This window comes from Ictalurus punctatus, chromosome 10 (assembly GCF_001660625.3).
Source record: "Ictalurus punctatus breed USDA103 chromosome 10, Coco_2.0, whole genome shotgun sequence".
Lineage (NCBI taxonomy): Eukaryota > Metazoa > Chordata > Actinopteri > Siluriformes > Ictaluridae > Ictalurus > Ictalurus punctatus.
The window spans coordinates 15889776-15909307 of NC_030425.2; the positions used below are offsets into that span (position 1 = coordinate 15889776).

General features: G+C 41.2%; 1 protein-coding gene across 11 annotated transcripts in view; it reads left to right on the forward strand.

Annotated features, from left to right (window-relative positions):
• ptprsa (protein tyrosine phosphatase receptor type Sa) overlaps positions 1-19532 on the forward strand; it is a 269054-nt gene that overhangs the window by 144685 nt on the left and 104837 nt on the right. For all 11 annotated transcript variants that reach the window (XM_053683034.1, XM_053683035.1, XM_053683033.1 and 8 more), the window contains 3 exons: positions 1564-1709; positions 3420-3561; positions 18005-18193. In XM_053683034.1, coding sequence (XP_053539009.1) covers positions 1564-1709; positions 3420-3561; positions 18005-18193 — 477 coding nt within the window. The remainder of the gene's footprint in view (positions 1-1563; positions 1710-3419; positions 3562-18004; positions 18194-19532) is intronic.

A 19532-nucleotide genomic window follows, 5' to 3' on the forward strand; every position in this document is an offset into this window, starting at 1 on the left:
TCAAAGACAACATTCTGCCTCATTCAGTCTCAGTGTTTGTTTGAACCCCAGAGCACAACTTTCAGACTGGTCCAGAGAGTTATGCTGGTTACGTGATACACAACCACCCCTGCATCAGACCTTATGAACAAGCTTGACTCAATCCCTCATACAGCATGACTGATTCATAAAATTGGCATAGAACTGGTTTATTGGCATGCTAAGTATGTTTTCTCCAGCCATGCGGTGATGGAACCCAGCCATTGCTTCAGACTCCAAATACAATTGGGCATTTGGGCGGTCAGTAGCTATCCAATACATTTTCGTGCCCTTTACAATGTCATTGTGTTAGGAAGCTTGACATCCTGTTAAGAGTGTGTACTGCTTTTTGCTTATGATCCTTAATTCCCGATGGAGGAAATAGCTTTGGAAAGCCTCGTGGCAACATGACATCAAAGAGTGGCGTGACCACGTTTGATCCTTTCTGCAACAAGCCGTATGACTCACACAATTTAAAATGAGTGCGCATGCGTGTGTGTTTATGTCTGTATGATCAGGGAGTGATGGACATTGGACTTGCAAAGCAGCCATTTATTTATAATGCTTTGGCTCTATCACTCTCCCTCTCTTTGCTTCTCTCCTTGTCCTGCATAAACACAGGAACTCGCCTTCATGTGTGTTTATCTCTTCCCACGGAGTCTGCTAGCCTACGGACTCTTAATAATTAATCTGATGGGCTCGCTCTCCCGTTTGATCATCTCTCCGTATATGTTTGTTTGCTGGAGTTTAACAAGTTACCAGTGAGAGTTTCTTCTTACGTCTAGTTGTGTTTAGATTCGCCATCCATCCAAAAGATATTTAGGCACCCAGGAGAGATGAAAAAGTAATCCAAAAAGAAATGGCTGTAATAATGGATGAGTATTTACTCTCTCCTTATTTGATTCAGAAACTGCTCTTAATAATGTAGTAATAAAGCATTAAATTTGCTATTCATTATGACATAGAAAAAATGGGAGTTTGTGTCATCTCTTGTCTTTCTGAAAACCTTGATTAATATGTTTCCTTGGATGCCATTAATTATTTAGGGACATGTATGAGTTTTTGGGATGAGTGCAATAACAGGCGCATTAAAATCGAGACAAAAAGCTTTGTGATTTTTTATTCATTGTTCCTTTCAAATATTAATGGTCAGAATGTGCAGATTGTCTGTAGCATAATTACTGCCATGTTGATGCATGGGACCAAGTCATCTCTGGGCTCGAGCGCTATCGGTCCATGCTCTCTCTTGCTCAATATCTCTTTAGTGTTTTTACTTTCTTAGTACTCCCCTCTATTCCTAACAGGTCTCCATTACCCAGATGAGAAAGCTCCAAGCCCACTCCAATTCCAGACCCTCGTTATGCCTTCTTTGTGTTATGGTCAGTTGCACTGGCTGAAAGTGGGGGCAACATAACATGCTGCAAATAATTTATTGTTGCTCCAGTAATGCAGTTAATGCTATTACAGCTTACTTCCGAAGAATTTAATTAGCTTCTGGTGCATATGGTGACACAATAATTCTTCTTTATTTGTCTCCTCTATCAGCTCCACCTAGGTTCACCAAAGTTCCCGTAGACATGATTGGTGTCTCTGGAGGAGTGGTGTCCTTCGTATGCCAGGCAACAGGTGACCCCAAGCCAAGAGTGACCTGGAATAAAAAAGGAAAGCGTGTCAACTCTCAACGCATCGAGGTGAGGCACAGAACTATGGGTCTAAGTTACGCTCAACACACTTCACCGCACTGAAAAACACATACTACACAAAATACTATCCTGTTCTTGTATTCGGCAGCCTTATATGCACGGTTGCCGAACGTGGATTTTGCTGTTAGCATTGTGTTGAACGCTCTGTGCGGAGATAAGCTGCACCTTATTTATGATGTTTATCTGCTGTGTTCCTCTGTCAGTGCACAGATGGCAGCTGTAGAGTCCTGATTGATGCTCAGCGCGCCTTAATTAAAACTGGCTCAGTGCTAACCATGCCGTCAACGTTCAAGACGGATGGAAAACTTGACTCGACAGATTCCATAATGCACCCACAGATCGCCAGTCTCATCGTTTCTCCTTCACTGTGTGGTTCAATCCCAAGTGTTTTAATGATCTTGGCGCAAATGATCATCTTCTTATCATTTAAAAGTGGCTTTATGAGGAGCTTAAATTGATTCGAGTTCCCTTCCAGCCATTGTTTTGATATTGATCCATGCACTCGGCAGGCCAGTGTGTACCGACTGCACTGCATCTCGTTAGTGGTGCCTTTAAAACCTCCTGTAAAAAAAAAAAGCCACCCACAGTGTCAGTTACTGACTAACAACGGCAGTTTTTCTCTGCATCATCCAGTTAGGATGACATCAGATGAAATAGCATGGGATATTTAAAGTTTATTATGTAAATATGATGTATAAAAGATTATGGAAAATGCATGCCAATGGTTTCTGGCCAGTCATGTACAATGTGAGATCTTGCATGCTCTAGATCAGGGGTGGGCAATCTTACCCGGAAAGGGCCGGTGTGGGTGCAGGTTTTCACTCCAACCGAGCAGGAGGCACACCTGATTCCACCTGTTTAATCAGTTGATCTTGGCTTTCAATAGATTCAGGTGTGGCTTCTGCTTGGTTGGAATGAAAACCTGCACACACACCTTTCCGGATAAGATTGCCCACCCCTGCTCTAGATCCACAGTTTAAAAAGTGGGGTGTGAGAACTACCAGGGGTAAGTGATGTATAGCCAGAGTGTCCACAGTTTTATCACTACAGTCATTGTTGTCCTAGTTATGTAGTCATTTACTCGTACTCGTAAAAGAAAATGCCCCGATGCCATGTGATACTATGCGACGTAAGCTGCAATTGTGTGTAAGTGTAAGTGTAACTAGTGTATGTTGTCACACTTAGGAACTGGCAAAAATGATGCCGATCTGGATATATTTCACGATTAATGATGGCAAATTGCTTAGTTCATTGCTAGCAGCACACAACAGCAACCATCATAAACAAAGCTAAAGAATAATGTTCCATGATACCCCCAATTAATTCTAAGCAATCAATATCAACGAGTACTAAAAAAATATGTACTCATTTTCTGTATGAAATGGTATCAACTCCATATTAATGTCATGCCTTTGTTCAGCAAGCACATATGTTGTCATGGTCAGGATTCCGCATACATTTGGCCATATAGTGTATTCTGTGTGATCATCAGAGGGGTTCACTGGAAATATTTTATTTCACTGTAATGGATAAAGATCTTCAGATCACTGCTGGAACTAAACTGCTGACGATTACATGCAGGATCATGGTCGAAAGCCTATGCATGCATTATCTCTTTCCTTCTGTGTGTTTATATACGCATATGTTCTACATTATACAATTATATGAAGTTCTAACCTAACGCCTTTCTTTCTGCAGACCATAGAATTCGATGAAGGTGCAGGAGCTGTGCTCCGTATCCAGCCTTTGAGGGCTCCACGAGACGAGAACATTTATGAGTGTGTGGCAGAGAATAGTGAAGGCGAGGTCAGCGTGCAGGCTAAGCTGACTATCATCAGAGGTAAAACAGCCTGTTCAGTCCACATCAGAGCACTGGGAAATTATATACATATACATAGGGAAATTATATACATAATGTTTTATCAGAATTCTTTTTTAGCTTGACTTGTCAGTGGTTTAAGTGTAAGAAAATACATACATAGATTTTTTTTTGTAATATCTAGAAGTCTTAATGTGAAACAACTGATAGTATGAATAGCATTTTGTTTTCAAACCTGTGCACCATAGCGCAGCTGTAACCGTTTAATCCTGACAAAAAGAAATTCCCCACACTGCAATTGGCTTACTGTTTACAAACAGCAGGTGTGGGGATACTTCTCACGTGGACGTCCTGCTCTACATAACCTGAACCTAACATGGCCCCAACTAACAAGGTGTGGTCCAGTGGGGTAGCCCGATTCAGTTTCCCAAACAGTCCTGCCGTTCCATCTGGCCAGAAGAGGCAGTGTTTCCTCTTTCTGCGTTGTATTATTTATTTCCTGTCCACGCTCTGAGCCCCAGCCATCTGCCTCATTACTGCTGAGCGCCTGTCCTGGCAGCGACAGGGGCTCCTGGCTCGGCCGTGGCCCAAACGCACCGTTCGTGTAGGCAGCCCAGTTTTACATGAAAATCCAGGCTTTGGCAAGGCCCAAGGAGCTCAGTGGGGAGTAGAGGTCCCAGCACTGAGGGGGGGGTGACTCCCCAACCTCCTCCCTCATCCATCTGCTTCGAGCCTTCCTGAGTGGAGCACTTTATCAGAACAGCAGCCACATGAACACACATACACTTGTGTGGAGATTCAAACATGAATTCCCACTGAACTGCACTGAGCATGCTTGAATACCCAGCACAATGTCAACACACATACAAATGCTGTACATCTTTACATGCGTCATTTACCTCCCACATTCTGCCTGGCAGGGGGGCTTAGGATTTTTCTCAAAGACAAGATTACTGAAGTGTTGTTTTTTTTCAGCCGTTAGCTTCACTGACTGTTTAGTCACCTTGGCCTGGGCAATCCAGCCCTGCCTGGATCTGACACACCAGGCTGGCTTTGCTGCAAAGCTGCTCGGATGCGTTTTTAGCCACCTCCTGGCTAGAGCAGTGCTCAACATCCGTGAGCCGAATGCCTAATATCGGCCATCTGCTTTTCCTCCATGTCTCCTTTACGGAGTCCTTTGAGAGTCCTTGGTGGACTCGTGGCGGGAAGAAGGAAAGAGACACCTGCACTCTTCCATGTTTCTTCCTCATCATGTCACTATGTGAGTGCACATCACTTGTCTGTCTCTCTCTCTCTCTCTCTCTTGATTTGTTGACCCTGGCATCTTGCCTACTCATCAGCTGCCAACCTGGAGCACTTGAAATGGTCCAATGCAAGCAGCAGCCCAGGTTTCACCATCTGCCTGCTTCCTGATATGTGTTAGACGGACACACACTGTTCTGCAGCCTGAGGTGGTGATGGCATTGATACTGGGAACACTGTTCACCATGGTACAAGATCAGAAGATCGGTGGCTTCCAGATTAGTCTGGGGATCCTGCCTTTCTCCTGCCAAAATGTCCTGTCATTCTCTTTATCTCTTTTAATCTTTGTCTCACTTTTTGCCTCTGAAGTGATATAGGCATGCGTTCTCTGTGACCCGGACTCCTCTAAACTTTAGTCACAGGGACCTCGTTAGTGCAGTTAGTGCTAAAGAAGACATGCAGCTCACAGCCCATTCTTGTTTGATCAGGAACACATTTAATTGGCCGTTCTCCTGCAGGACAAGACGTGTTTGTTGCACACTCTTTTGTGCAGTTTTAATTAGACCGCTACCGACCCCTGCCATCAAAACCCTGCCAAGCCCTTTTAATTCCCCACTCATCTCTGACCTTTTCTGACTCGGCTATGCTATTTTTGAAATCACACTTTGTTTTATCGTGTGGAAAATACTTATTTGCTTCTCTTGACTGTTGTCTTTGAGTGTCACAGAAGAGGGAGAGATGCCCGTGCTCTCATGCTGCTCTGTTGAGCCTTGCTGGTTACTGAGTGAGTCATCTCTCTTCGCAGTTCGTCTTTGCATTCCTGACAGATTTACTTCAGATTGTGCACTAGCCAAATCCCAAGCTGCCCAGTCCCACAGCCACTTTGGAAAACAGCCTAATTCCACACCCTTTCTGCCTTTTCTCCTGCTCGTCTTCTTGCCAAATAAAAATTTGAAAGTCATACTGTGCATGAAAATTTTTTTTTAATAGTAACATGTCCTCTTATATGACAAGTTCTTTTTTTATATAGTGTTTAAGTATTATTCTGCTTTATTATCTTAGGTATTAGAGGGCAAAACAGATTGTAAAAAATGTACACAAAAATTATGATGACGATGACAAAAAGGTGGAATCTTTTACCAACACAATGAAACTTAGACTATGACAAAGCAGTATAAAATCTACAAGAAAATAGAAAACTAGAAAGCACTAGAAAATGTATGAATTGTTGTCATGTTAAATTGTATCCAGCCATGCTTATTGTCCCAATTTATTAAACAATAGGAATGCTACAGCAGGGTTATGACATGCATAGCATAACTCATTTTTAACATTTTGAACAATTGCATTGTATTTTATAAAACATGCTTATTAGGACATACAGTGGGGGAAATAAGTATCGAACGTGTCAACATCTTTTTCAGTAAGTATATGCCCAATGAGATTATTCACATGCAGTTTTCATCAGACATCAGTATTAATTCAAGAAATCTGGAAATGTAAAGAATTCACAACATCAAAGTCCATGAATAAAAGTTATATGTAATAAAATGGAATGACAGGAAAAACGTATTGAACACACTAAGAAAAAGCAGTTCTCCAAGGCAAGGTAAGGCAAGGAACCAACTGAAATCTGTAAGTAATTATACCTCCTATCCGTGCAAATTAATATCAGCTGGGTTAGTAAATGGATCTATAAAAAGGCTTTTCCTTACCAAGGTGTCACATAAGAAACATCTTATGATTGGTAAAAGCAAAGAGCTCTCCCAAGACCTTCACAATCTTGTTGTTGCAAAACAATGTTGATGTGTTCAATACTTATTTCCCCTACTGTATAGTTAACATCAGGGTGTAGGCAGGTTAGGGCATTGAATATGTCTAACTTAGGAACAGTCCTACTTAATGATATAAAAAACGTGTTATCATAAATCAGTATTATGATACATGTGGTATAACTGTATATAGAATCTAGTGAATATAGATGTATACACACCTATTTCCAATCTACACCATTCACAGTCCGAGGAGAAAATCTATTGGGAGTTTGTCTCAGGGGGGTGAGTGTTTTTCAGGCCTGGTATAAATGCTTTAGACAGACTAACGGAGTAAGGCTGATTATGATGTTCTCTGTAGCATTGTGGATTGGCTTAGCCATTAGCAGACCCAAAGTGTTTTACTGTGCATTAGTGTAGAGAGAGTGAACCCATTCCTGACTGAGAAAAGCATGGGGTCGGGCTGAGGGAATGAAGGATGAGGTACAAGAACGTGACGTTGAATTAAAGGTGCACTTAGTCCTGGTCTAGGCTCAATTTCCTGGCAACCATATTGCTTAGACAGAGTAATAGAATTTGGGGCTGGAGGAACATGCCTGAGTTACAAATCAGCCACTTTTTCTTGTAGTAAGCCAAATAACAGCCAAAACTTGACAAGACGGGACTCTTCCTTTATGTGGTGTGCTTACGGTGAAATATGGACATCACTGTGGAACCGGCGACATTGGGCTTCCCCAAGGATAAGTTCAACGTCCTTTTTGCCAAGCACAGTACACAACACAGACTTTATCTGGCCACATATTTTATATCTGTAGACATTTTGTGTTAGAAAAATCACACTCCCTGCTGAATGTCCTCTCACACATTTTCCTTCCCTTCCTCACTGATTATGATAAATCAGAATTCATTGTCATGGTCCTATATGCACTAATTGCCGGAATGGGAGCAAGTAACTGTGATATTTACAGTACCCCTGAAATCCAAATAAATGTTTCAGAGATTTTTGTACATTTCCCTGTACATTGTATTATGGACACCAGTATAATAGTAAATCTGGAAAATGGCCATAGATATTCTCATTTAAATTTTTATAGTTTGGCGCATACAGCTAAATTATTTATAAAAAATTGATGACTCAATTTGCAGGAGTCTTGTGTTCGTCCAATTAAACACACTGTAGAATGTATATGTCCCACCCCCAGGGTTGTTTGTTGCTGTAGAGTAGCAGCTCATTAGCAGGAAACATGGCTGGTCTTCTTGCATGCTATTGCCTTCTCCAGCCATCACTTGGTAATGAAAGTGGACAGGCGGGGTGAAGGTGGCGGTGAGAAAAAGACACTCACAAAGTTTTCCCTGTTCTACATATTTAGCTACTTTGCTATGCTACTGGTAAGTTTGTTTAGATTTGGTGGGGGTGTGGCATATCTCAGTTGTTATTGGCTGTTGTGTAAATCAGTCAAGCACATCAACATGAGATCACTCTGACTTCCTGTTTCAAAAGCAAATATGTCAACCTAAGGAATCAAAGAACAGCTCTCAAGCCATTTCATGGGAGATAGGAGAATGTTTTGGGAAATGGTTCAAGGTTAGAGACTGTTTTCTAGAACGAACTGTAGACTGCTTCTCCCTGCATAATTGATCCAGACCTCAGCCTCTCTTCCATTAATCTGTCTGTTGATGGCTGATCTTAGCTTTGTCAATAAAGGTCTGTAATTAGCAGTGACCCATGTGACTAGCCAGCATGATTGTGTTTTTGAGATACGCTGTAGTGAGCACAAGTGGATGAATGGAAGATGCTGTGCCTGCCATATTGGCAGTAGTACATTAATGAGCTTTCTTTCCCCATTTTTATTGCAATTGGCGCTCAATTGAAACATAATGCTGACATGCATATAGTCAGAATTCCCCCTTCTTTCCACTCCACTAATATATATATATATATATATATATATATATATATATATATATATATATATATATATATATATATATATATATATATTAAATGAAACAGGTAGCGCTTTCAAGCTAAATAGAATGTATTATGTATATAGCTAATTTTCAGGATGTTTCATTCTAAATGCAAGCCGAAACCTGCCTTCTTGGTTCCTGGTGCTTTCTGCTGATGGGCTAATTCTGTGCCCCCAGAGATAGCCACCTATGTTAGTCATGACGCTAACAGGTTGTTACCCATAAACAGGTCAATCTCTCGACATAGATTGATTTAGCAAAATGACAACCCCAAAAGTTGCTTACATTTCTCCAGGGGGGTTCAAGGCAAGAAAGAGGGAAAGACAGAATGAAAGCCACCCATCACCATTCCCTTGCTATCCCCCCAGCACCCCCATTGTAACTAAGGAAACATGAGCTGGGAGGCAGTGAAGGTGCAAGAGATAGAGGTGGAAAACGGAACGAGTCTCTGAGGAGGAAGCTTGCATCAGGGTGGATTTGATTAAGACTGATCTGAGCTGGTATTATCACGCACACAGCTGTATTTGCCCGGTGTATTATCTGCATCCCGCACTCATAAACAAGCCAATTCCCAGGCCCACAGACTTAGACTGCATAATGCATTTGTTTAGCAAAGTTAAGATCTAGCAGAAATCTATGGACTCCGTTGCTGGGAAATCCATTACTGCAAGTGTACTATTTCAAAATGATAGTCATTTAGCTATTCAAAGTTAGTCATTTAGCAATTGATGTCTATTTATATTGCATGCCTGCTTCAACATCTGTCTGTTGGCTCATTCAATGGGATTTGCACCACATTGACCACGCTCTGCATTTTGTATACTGTTGTTTACTGCTTCTGCTAATGATGACATGCCTTCCTGGTTTTTGCAAAGGGATAATTGTCAGTAGTGAGAAACCACTTCAGGTACCATTGCAGCATCAAACGACTCCTGCAAGGTGAGTGGAAGCGCTTGCTGGTTCTGTGGCAGATCTGTCATCGGTGTGCTTCTATTTTTCAAGGCTAGTTAGCAACTTGTTGCATTCTTAACCTGTGATTTCTGTCATTAATAACATGGCTTTATGAAGACAATGTCGAACCTGAAGTGAGTTATACATCACTTTGTGGTGCTTCGCAGAGTTTGCCAAGAGTTTTTGTTTTGTTTTGTTTTGTTTTTTTGATGGAGCTCAAAATGGATCTGCAGCTCTCACTCAGTTTTCTTTTCCGTCAGAGAGAAAATGATGGTTTGTTAGAACTCTTTTCTCATACAGAACACAGTAGGTCTACACAGTAGAGCTACCCACGAATATTTTATGAGTTTATGGGCCTTCTAAACCTTTGATCCTGGGAACCTGGGAAGCAGTAATCAAGCGTCATTGGGTATTAGGAGCAGTGAGAGAGATAAATGGCTGAAACGCTCATCTCTGGGGGCATTCGTTCTCCCCACTCTGGCCAGCAATTCATGTAATGCCTGCTCAAGTAGGTCAACCTTGTGCACCCCTTTTTCAAGGCAACCAAAAAGCAAGAGAAGGCAATGGAGAGAGAGTGATAGAGGTGTAAAGACAAGGTCAGGGTATCCCAATATTCTTTTCTTTGAAAGATAAATGTTTAGATTGTACTCTAGACTCCTTCCCACAGAAAAATAAGCGATCGGGTTGTGTAAGCTTTCTGTGCAATAAGAAATGTTGCCACTGACAACACAGACTGTAGACTCCTGCTTCATGTCTCTTACCTAGCCCAGCTTATTAGAAGAAATGGATTGCCTCAGCCTTTAGATTTCATTTGCAGTGATTGCTTCTGGCAAAGGGATGGGTGAAGGAGGTTAGGCATAGATGCACTGGGACCTAAAATAAGAGATCAGTAACAAGACTACTGGGAGATTGCGATTTAGTGGTAATCCTAGGTGGGGTACTTTTCATGAATAAAGAAGAGCTGGTGGAAAGTGGCACATATTTTCTTTCCTTGTGAATGAATATGATTTGAAGAAGAAGGGGTTGCATATGATTTCCAGCCAGATTTTCCTTGAGCACCCCATATCTGGAGCACTACCTCAGCCTGACTAGTGCAATGGGGTATCTGTTAATATTTAAAGAACAACTTGTTGCCCTTAAAGGGCATGATGAGCTCAGGCTAGTGCCTGCAGTCTCTCCCCTTTTTAGGCAGCCTTGGCATAGGAGCAGGAAAGACGAACATCTGTTCCACAAACACTGAATTTTACTTTCCTTCCAACTATCTTTTTCTTTTATTCCAAGCATCTTGCTGAAAACTAGTTTTGCCCAACAGCCACATTATTCACTGAAGGTAAAAAGCAAGGCACTGCCACCATATTGCTTAAGGCACATTCTTGCCCAGGAACAGTGCTTGCTGACAACTGATTTCATCCAAAACGGGAAGAAATGTACCCAGAACTCAGCAAGTCGAACAAGATGAGGCATTCAGCTTCCTCTCCACATGCTACTGGAGGTACTTGTCATTCCACTTGCACGTTGATATGTACATGTAAATAAAATTCAATGCTTCCTAGGTGAGAACCCAGGCCACATTTCCTTCCCTTGCCTAATGGCTTCTTAGCAATTATCAGCAATTATAGCCATTCAGATGTTTTTTCCATTTACTCCTAAAGGCTTGATATTTGCTCTTTTACTCTGTGTGTAGGAGCAACCCTGTTATTATAGCATTAATTGCTTTTGGCTAAAAGCACATAGTTAAACGCTTATGTTTGGATATAGCGCTTCCAGTGCCTTTGTACTATTGTTTCTCCAGTTATATTTTTTTTACCGTTCAAGGAGGGGATTGGACTCCAAGTGCTTTTTCTCTAACGCCGAAGCTTTTTGGGCCACATCTTGGAGGCAAGACAGTTATCTTTAAAAACTGAGCCAATGGCTTTATTTTTCATGAGATGTTGCACCTGCCCACGCATCCTCTGTCATGTCTTTTAGATAATGCAAGCCTTTTGTTGTGATTTGGCAAAACAATGACAAGAAAAGTAAGACTCTATATACTGTCTTTTCCTGTTATTTTTTTTTTTTTTTTTTGCATTATTATTACTGGAATATCTTGACTCAATAAAAATCTCATAAGGCATACCATTGTTTTAATCCTTGTAAATATAATGTAATGGTTTTGTACAGTATGTACTTTGCCACACTTGTGCTCCAAAGAAAAAAGCACCTGGAAAGGAAATGCTGGCATTGACATTGTGCACTGCTTTTGTTAAGATTTAGTGGCCAGGTCTTGTCCCATGTCTCTCCAGCAGCATGCCTCTTAGGAACTAGCAAAGTGAAACAAAGGAACATCAGTGGATAAAAATAAACTAAAGAGGTTCTTGTTTTTCTTTCTGAAAGAAGATAGAGAGGTGCTATAAGCAATGTGCACTCTATCTATGTTCCTACAGTCCTACAAACCTAATTTACTAAGGTCACTAATATGATTTATAGAAAACAACAACTGTGATACATTTAGGCTGCTCTTGCCTTAATTGAGTTACCATTTTTTTTGCCCAATTAGTTGTGAAGAGAACAACTCAGATGTGTTTTCCATAAACTATTTGAGTGACCCCAGTTTGTGAGGTGAATCGTTTTCCATTTCTTTAGAAGCAGGAGCCTTTCCTCACAGACCTATTCATGACAGCATCTCAAATCCAGCAGCCTTTCCAAGCACTTCCAGGAACTTCACTCCAAGCATACACATTTCAATCACTGCCGATAAAGGATCTCTCGTGCGAGCCACTTAATACACAGGCTGTCAGAGCACCTCTGCACATCTCTCTTCATCACCTCAGAGTTTGTTTGCTCGACCTTTCTCATCTCATCTCAGGGCAGCTTGTTTTAGAATGACAGAGCCTGGCCAACCCTTTCTGCTTTCCACTCAGCTTGAGCTTTAGCCTTCTGTTTCTGTAACACCTCTTCTATTCTTCCTCTGTATGCCTTCTCCTTCTTTGCCTGTGGTAATGGTGTATATATTTGCATTTATTTAACTTGTTTGCCTGACACTTTTATCTGAAGCAACTGGAGCCTGGTGCACCCTACACGATTTTAGTCTCGATTTCCTTGCTGCACACTAATATTTGTGGCTCAGGAACAACCCCAGCCTCAGCTTGGTGACTATTTCTCTTGGGGCAACTGTTTGTCTAGTGGTTCAACAACGTGATTTTCTCAGTATGCGAGCTGTCATCGAGGCTCTTATATTTTCAAGCATGTTTGATATTCTAGTGTGTTTGAGCCCCTGTACGACTAGTAGAGCAGAGATTAAAAACAAACATGGTGATGTGTAGTATAAAGATACCTCTTTTTACTTTTACTATACCTCCAGTTCTTTTTGTGTATCGTCTTCTTCACTTGCCATGTCTCTCAAACCAGTTCTTCCTCGAATATTTTCCCAATTTTCTTGTTTCTGTACAAAACAGTGGCAAAGTCACATGACAGACAACACTCTTGTTTCTTTCAGCTACATCCACCAAACAACTGATCACAAGTCATATAGTGTGAGCAGTTCAATGATTTTAAAAGTCACATAGTGTGCACTCAGCTTTACAGTTGAGACAAAATATAACTGAGCAGAGCAGATGAAGTTTAAGGGTCTTGCTCAGGGACTTAACCGTAGTTTGGCTGTGCCATGTTTGAACTCACAACCTTCCAAACAGTAGCCCGAAACCTTAACCACTGAGCCACCAGTTCCGTCCCCACTAGTATTCAGTGCCCCAACAGATGTGCATGGCCCTGCCTTCTCTACCACTGACAAGTCTTTATGACAGCTATGTGGTAGACACAGCTGGGCTTGGTCATGAGACAAGGCGTGTGCAAACATCACCACATGTCATGGCTTAATTGTGCAGCGCCTGAAAGATCCCAGGCTCCTCAAGTGATTGTTGCTCTATCAAAACCCAATAGGGGTGTGCTGGGAGATACAGGGGCATCTGTTTAGTGTCACCAGAATATTCACACGCAGAATGCTGATTTGTATTCCAGAGTTATAATGTTTGCATCCTGTAGATCAGCAACAGCCATTTTTGCCAGTGCCAGACACTCAGACAGGGTTGTTTTTCCATGAAGGCAATGGTTAATACTATGTGGCTGTGGCTTCAATCATAATATTCCCTGTGTAGTATGATTTGGATGACTGAAAAGCTTCATAGACAGAATCTCCAACCTCTTGGGGCTTATGATATACTGCTCCCACCAATGTCTTATGTTCTGCACTCCAGAGCCTTTGGTCAACTTTTGCACTCAAAACTCTCTTTCACAGTCAGAAATTTGGCCGGAAACGGTGCCCTTAATTTTTATTACTTTGGGGAGTTCTTTGTGGAGGTTTATTTCAAACAGAACATCGAGACCTTGTTCCATCTTTAAGTAGTCGGTCCTCCTTATGCTTTCCTCGTGTTCAGGTGATGAGTTTTCCTGGTGTCATGTCCCTGGCTCATGTGAACTAATGCATGCTGACTTAAAATGACAGAACATTTGACCCTGACCAAACCAGCTCCTATTCATGACCACAGGAGTGCTGATAGACCTCCATGTGTTCTCTTTATTTCTGACTTTCTCTCTTCCTGTCTCCTTGCCTGTCTCCTCTATGTCTCTAGCATCTCCACAGACCACTATAATAATAATGCACAGTGCCTTTTAAAGGCCCATCCCTGACTGTGGTGAAGGCTAGTCAGTTAACCTGTTTACAGCACTGATTAAATCAAATCATTTCAGTAAGTGAAAATATCAGGATGAACAATAAGAGCACAGGATATACTTGTAAAATATGCTGCAGCCTCAGCATGTACAATATGTGCTTCTCAGAGGCTCTTTTATGTCAGTTATATTACTGTGGTTTACTTCATAAATATAAATATAGGGTAATGCATTTATTTATTGAAACATACAAACTACCATAAATTGTGCACAAAAAAGAGAAAATAAGGCTTTAGTCTGGATATAATCTGATTTTCAGAGTTAAGCTTCAGAGGTTCATAAATCCATGTAAGTTGTCTTGGTTTGTTTTTCATTTCAAATGAAATTGGGAAAACAAGGAATCTGTTTAATTTTATTTTTGTTTTTCTATTAAATTTGTTCACTTTATTATTATTTTTTTATTAAAAGATTGATTCATTTTTTTCATTGTGAAGTGTTGTCTGGAACCTTATTCTGTTTCCAATAAAGATATGATAAATATGCAGTAAACATATGCAGAAATAAATTTTGTCACTAACAACAATCTTTAATCTATGCTTCTAGCTACTAGCTACCCAGTAATTGTTCATATATATCTGGGTCATTCAGTAATAACCAGAAAAAGAATCGAAAATAATGAAAACCAAGCAAAGGAGAAATGAATAGCTTTTTTTTAAAATAACTTTTTGTGTTTGGATGCTGACTTGTTGAATCTGTAATGAATGGAGATATCACAGGCCTGAGTAACTATAGTGGGCTGCAGCGTGAACCGATTACCACCATTTTTCCTATAATCACAGTGCAGAGGAGACACCGATCCAGCGGTGAGAGCTCCCAAAGCAATTGAATTAAAGACTTTGCACCTGTTTCTTTGCATAATGCAAGTCACACACGACTACTAAAAACAATTATCCATAATGACATCACCCTCGATTTACACTGTGGGAGGGCAGCTAATGCCGTAGGGAGCAGCACTCTGCTGGATTGCGTGAACACACAACCAGCTGTTGGACAAAGTGGCCAGTGCACTCAGCCCCCATCCTCCCGGCGTGCTCATCACAACAACGCCATTATCACTGCAGCTTAACAGCTTTTATGCCAGGCCAGAGCTGACCGCCTGAGCTACCCAGATATCAACCCCCTGTGAACGCCGCCACTGCTAATTGCATTTCATTTTGAATTTTAGGGTATGTCATGACCCATAAGTCCTCTAAAATAGCAACACAAAAAAAATCAAAGCACACAGATGTCGGCCAGTAGTGGCACCACCTGATCGCTGAGAGAACAGCTTTCAGACAGCCTTCGGGGGGCTCATTCTCACACTGTGTATCACAAAAGGGGTATTTTTAGGCTAATGGTTGGCCATTTGAAAACCCACTAATTAAGGCTCCTGTGAAAGGTTATCAATAGAGTGACACATTGGTGCTTTGGGCTAACAAAAGAAGGACGTGAATGACTAGGCCCGGTGGTAGAATCTGCCAGGTGCGTAAGATTAGTTGCTGGTGCCTAATGATGAATCCAGAGACATCCTGACAATTGTGTGCTTCCAACTTTATGACAACAGTTTGGGGAAGGCCCACACACTTTTGGCGATATGGTTTATCACCTAAAAAGGATGTTTTTGTTTTTCTTGTACTCAGTCCTTGGTCTTTATAATGTTGAAAATGTTGTCACACTTGTAATGAACTATTTGTGTTGACATGCCCACTGCGAATTAAAACTGTACATGAATTAAAACTGCTGTGACTCTATGAATCTAGCCACGTTGGTTCGCGTTATAATTTCTCAATACATGGTGATGGAATTGTCTTTAAAGTTGTCTTTGCTGTAAATTGTCTTCTTTAGGAATTAATGCTATGATTGTCCATCAGCTCCAAGGATCAGTTTTCCTGACATTGTATTGGTCACCTAAACACACGTTCTATTAACAATGATGGGGCATTTCTTCATGATGTCATTCTGGACACTTGATTTTTTTCTTATTTCTAAATGAAATTAAATGGCTGGTGTAACTTCATTTAATTATATATCTTTTAAATTGCACTGTAGTACAACTGTTCTTGCGGTGTTGAGCCCCCCAAACCAGCCCCACTGTTCTTCTCAGAACTAACTGAGCTGTTAACAATCTTTAAGTTCAGTCTTAAGTTTATGGCTTAACTTCCATTCAACTTGCTCTGCTGCTCACCCAACAGCACCCTAGGCTCCTCCCCTCACCTTTATGTTTTTCCTTCTCTATGGCTGTTTAATTAAGCTCAGAGCCAATTATTCTCAGTGTGTTTAAGGCTTAATTACAGTGTCACTCTGCCACTGAGCTGCCCTCAAACCACGACTTTAGCATATTCCTTTACCGACCAAAGCACTTGCTGCTGAGTATCTCTCAAACAATGGGACATTTCAGTTTCAGAGTAAAATGGAGTGAAAGCAAGCATCTCTGCCATTCAGCAGACTGATTTACACATAGACTGTGAAATAAAGAGAATGCCGGGAGCATCTATGATGAGAACGAGATAGAGAAAAGGAACACTTTTTTTTTTTTTTTTTTTTTTTTTAGAAATTGCTATTGTGGTTGCAGCCCTGAAGGAATTCCATGCACAAAGAGGTGCAACATCAGCATGGGTTAATAATTACTGAGTGAAGTTTGTCCATAAAGCCTAAACCAGCACAAATTCTTCTCACTTCCTGAAGCCTGTGATGAAATATTTATCTCAAAGCGGGGAAAAAAGTGCCCTGCCAGGAGGGTTCTCTGTTGTGCACATTTCCAAGACCATTTTTAGTGAAGAGGCCATGGCTTGGTCTCTGTAGCAGTGTTATCAGTAGTGACCATTGTCTTACTGTACAGAAATTCAGCCATTTTCTTATGTTCTACCCTGGCTGCCATGCCATGTGGGGTTAAACACACTGACCTCTGAGGTCCATCTGAGCCACATGCTGTCCTCAGGGCATCCACAGGGACTCTCACAGGCATATTGCATGTTTCCATCAGGGCATGACTTTTGTCTTTGCCCAGGGGCAGTTGGGTCACAGAAATGAGAGGATTTTTTTCATCCTTCCCTTTGTTTTTCTTCATTTATTGCATTAAGGAGGAGAGGGAAGACTTTTGATTATTAATTTCAACTCATTGTTGGATTGTTGTTGGTCCATAGTGCTTAGGGAGGCAATTTTGTTCTTGCGGGTACTTTTATAGATTGAGCACAACTTACAATTTGCCAAGTGAGTTCGTGTTAATATGTGCCTTTTGTCTGAGGATAGGCTTAGTTCGGTAATCCACTTTAAAGAAGCACTTCTGGCTTAGATGTCATCTGTAGTCTCTGGGTGTTACTGTAGTGATGCAGTGAGATCTCATATCTCTGGTATGGAAGAGCACCAGAGTTCAAGATGATCCTAACGAGGTCTTATCAAGATTATCCCTCTGCCCCTGCGCCTCATTATATTGGCATTGCAGTGTTCCATTGTCGCAGATCCAGGAGGCAAGAGAGCAAAATTGGACCTGCTCTCTGGGAGGGAGGGATACCTGTCAATCAGAGCAATACTAGCCAATCACAGGTGTAATTGTTTGGAAGAAGGCAGACAGCAGTCTCCTGTGACTGTGTTACACTGCCCTGTGACACAACATGAGGAGCAGGTCAAAAAGGTGCAGTTGGCTGACTTCACAGGGTTGAATTGAGGACCTTCACCCTCCCTGTTGGTAGCTGTTGTATGATAGGAGAGAGCTGGCTGGTGGGTAGAAATTAGGATGAAAATGGTGGGAAAAAATCCGAAAAGAAAGATGTACAGTAGACTTCTCATTATCCAATTTATTATTTTAGTCTGCAATATCATCCTCTCCCTTTTCTCTCCCACAGAGGACCTGCTTCCTCAAGGCTTCCCCAACATTGACATGGGTCCCCAGCTGAAGGTGGTAGAACGCACCCGCACAGCCAACATGCTCTGCGCTGCAAGCGGCAACCCCGATCCTGAGATCACCTGGTTCAAAGACTTCCTGCCGATTGATCCCAGTACGAGCAATGGGCGGATCAAACAACTCAGATCAGGTAAGACAGTCACGTTCCACTTTCCTGCCGGGTTCCTCAAACATGCTTACTTTTGCACAGAGACTTGTGTTGCAGGATTGAATTGAAACCTTCTTGCAGACTTTACAAAGCTGGTACACAGAGGCTGTTGTTGAACTGTGAAAGAGGAGCAGGTTAGATTTCATGGTAGAATACAAGTAATGTCGGTTTTAAGATTGTTCATCTGTGCTGAGTGATTCAGAAACAGTCTGAGTATATATTTAGGCTCAGTAAGGAGTTGCTTTTCATCAGATTAAAGTTGGGTGTTGTTTGGAAGAGAAGGGAATACACCTGATCATTACATATGACACTACATGATTCTCTACATGGATTAAGGCACAATGCCTGTTCACTAAATTTACCTATTCTTTGTCATTTTTCAGAAGCTTTTGGTAAGTGTCTCTTTAAGTCGACCAGCTGCCCAACTGTCCCTGCAGCAGATGGCATTTTAAGTGCTTTTTGAATTGCATGACCGTCCCTTTACCTCTTCTTTCCCCTGTCCTCCACCTTTCTGTTTCATCTCCTGTTATACCAATGTCTGTTCTCTGTTTTACATCAACAAAAAACATTCATCCTTTTGTTCATTTTATTGGATATTGATAAAAGCTGAACTCCTTGTGCTTTGCAGTGGCCAAATTTCATAGAAGGAAATAAAGAAAGATCTAAGCCAGAGCTGAGAGTATGTGTTGTGTTCTCAAGCCTTGTATGCACATATATGGATGCTTTTGAAAACATAGTTTTTACTCACACAAACAGCATAGTAAAAGTATATCCGATCACACAAAATTGCAAAAAAAAAACAATTTGAAATTGTCATCTGTGATAGTATACAACTTCAAGAATAACATTAAGAGCTGCATATTGAGCGACAGAAAAGGATAAATGCAGAAAAACACAAATATGGACAGAAGTTAATGAATTTTTCATTCATGCGTCTTCAGTAGCCATGTTTATTCTGAACAAGTTTGCAGTTGCTCAGAGGTTCTAAAATTAAAATTGAAAATCACCCGAAGATTCAACTATGTAGAATGATGAGGTGGAACTACTGATTGAATACAAAGGATTCACTTTTATCCAAAGTTCGCAGTACGGTTTGTACAACTGGCGAAGTGGATTCAGAAGCAGTACAACACGCATCATTTTCTGACACCTCCACATGAAGGCGCAAAATAAAACAAAGGAAAATTGAATTGCAAACACATTATCCAAATAAATTACAGAGCACAAAGTAATAATCTGATTTACTAGCCATGATAAAACGGAGTTCTAGCACAAACACAACACTGCTATGAGCATGCACAGATTCACGCTGTGACATCGG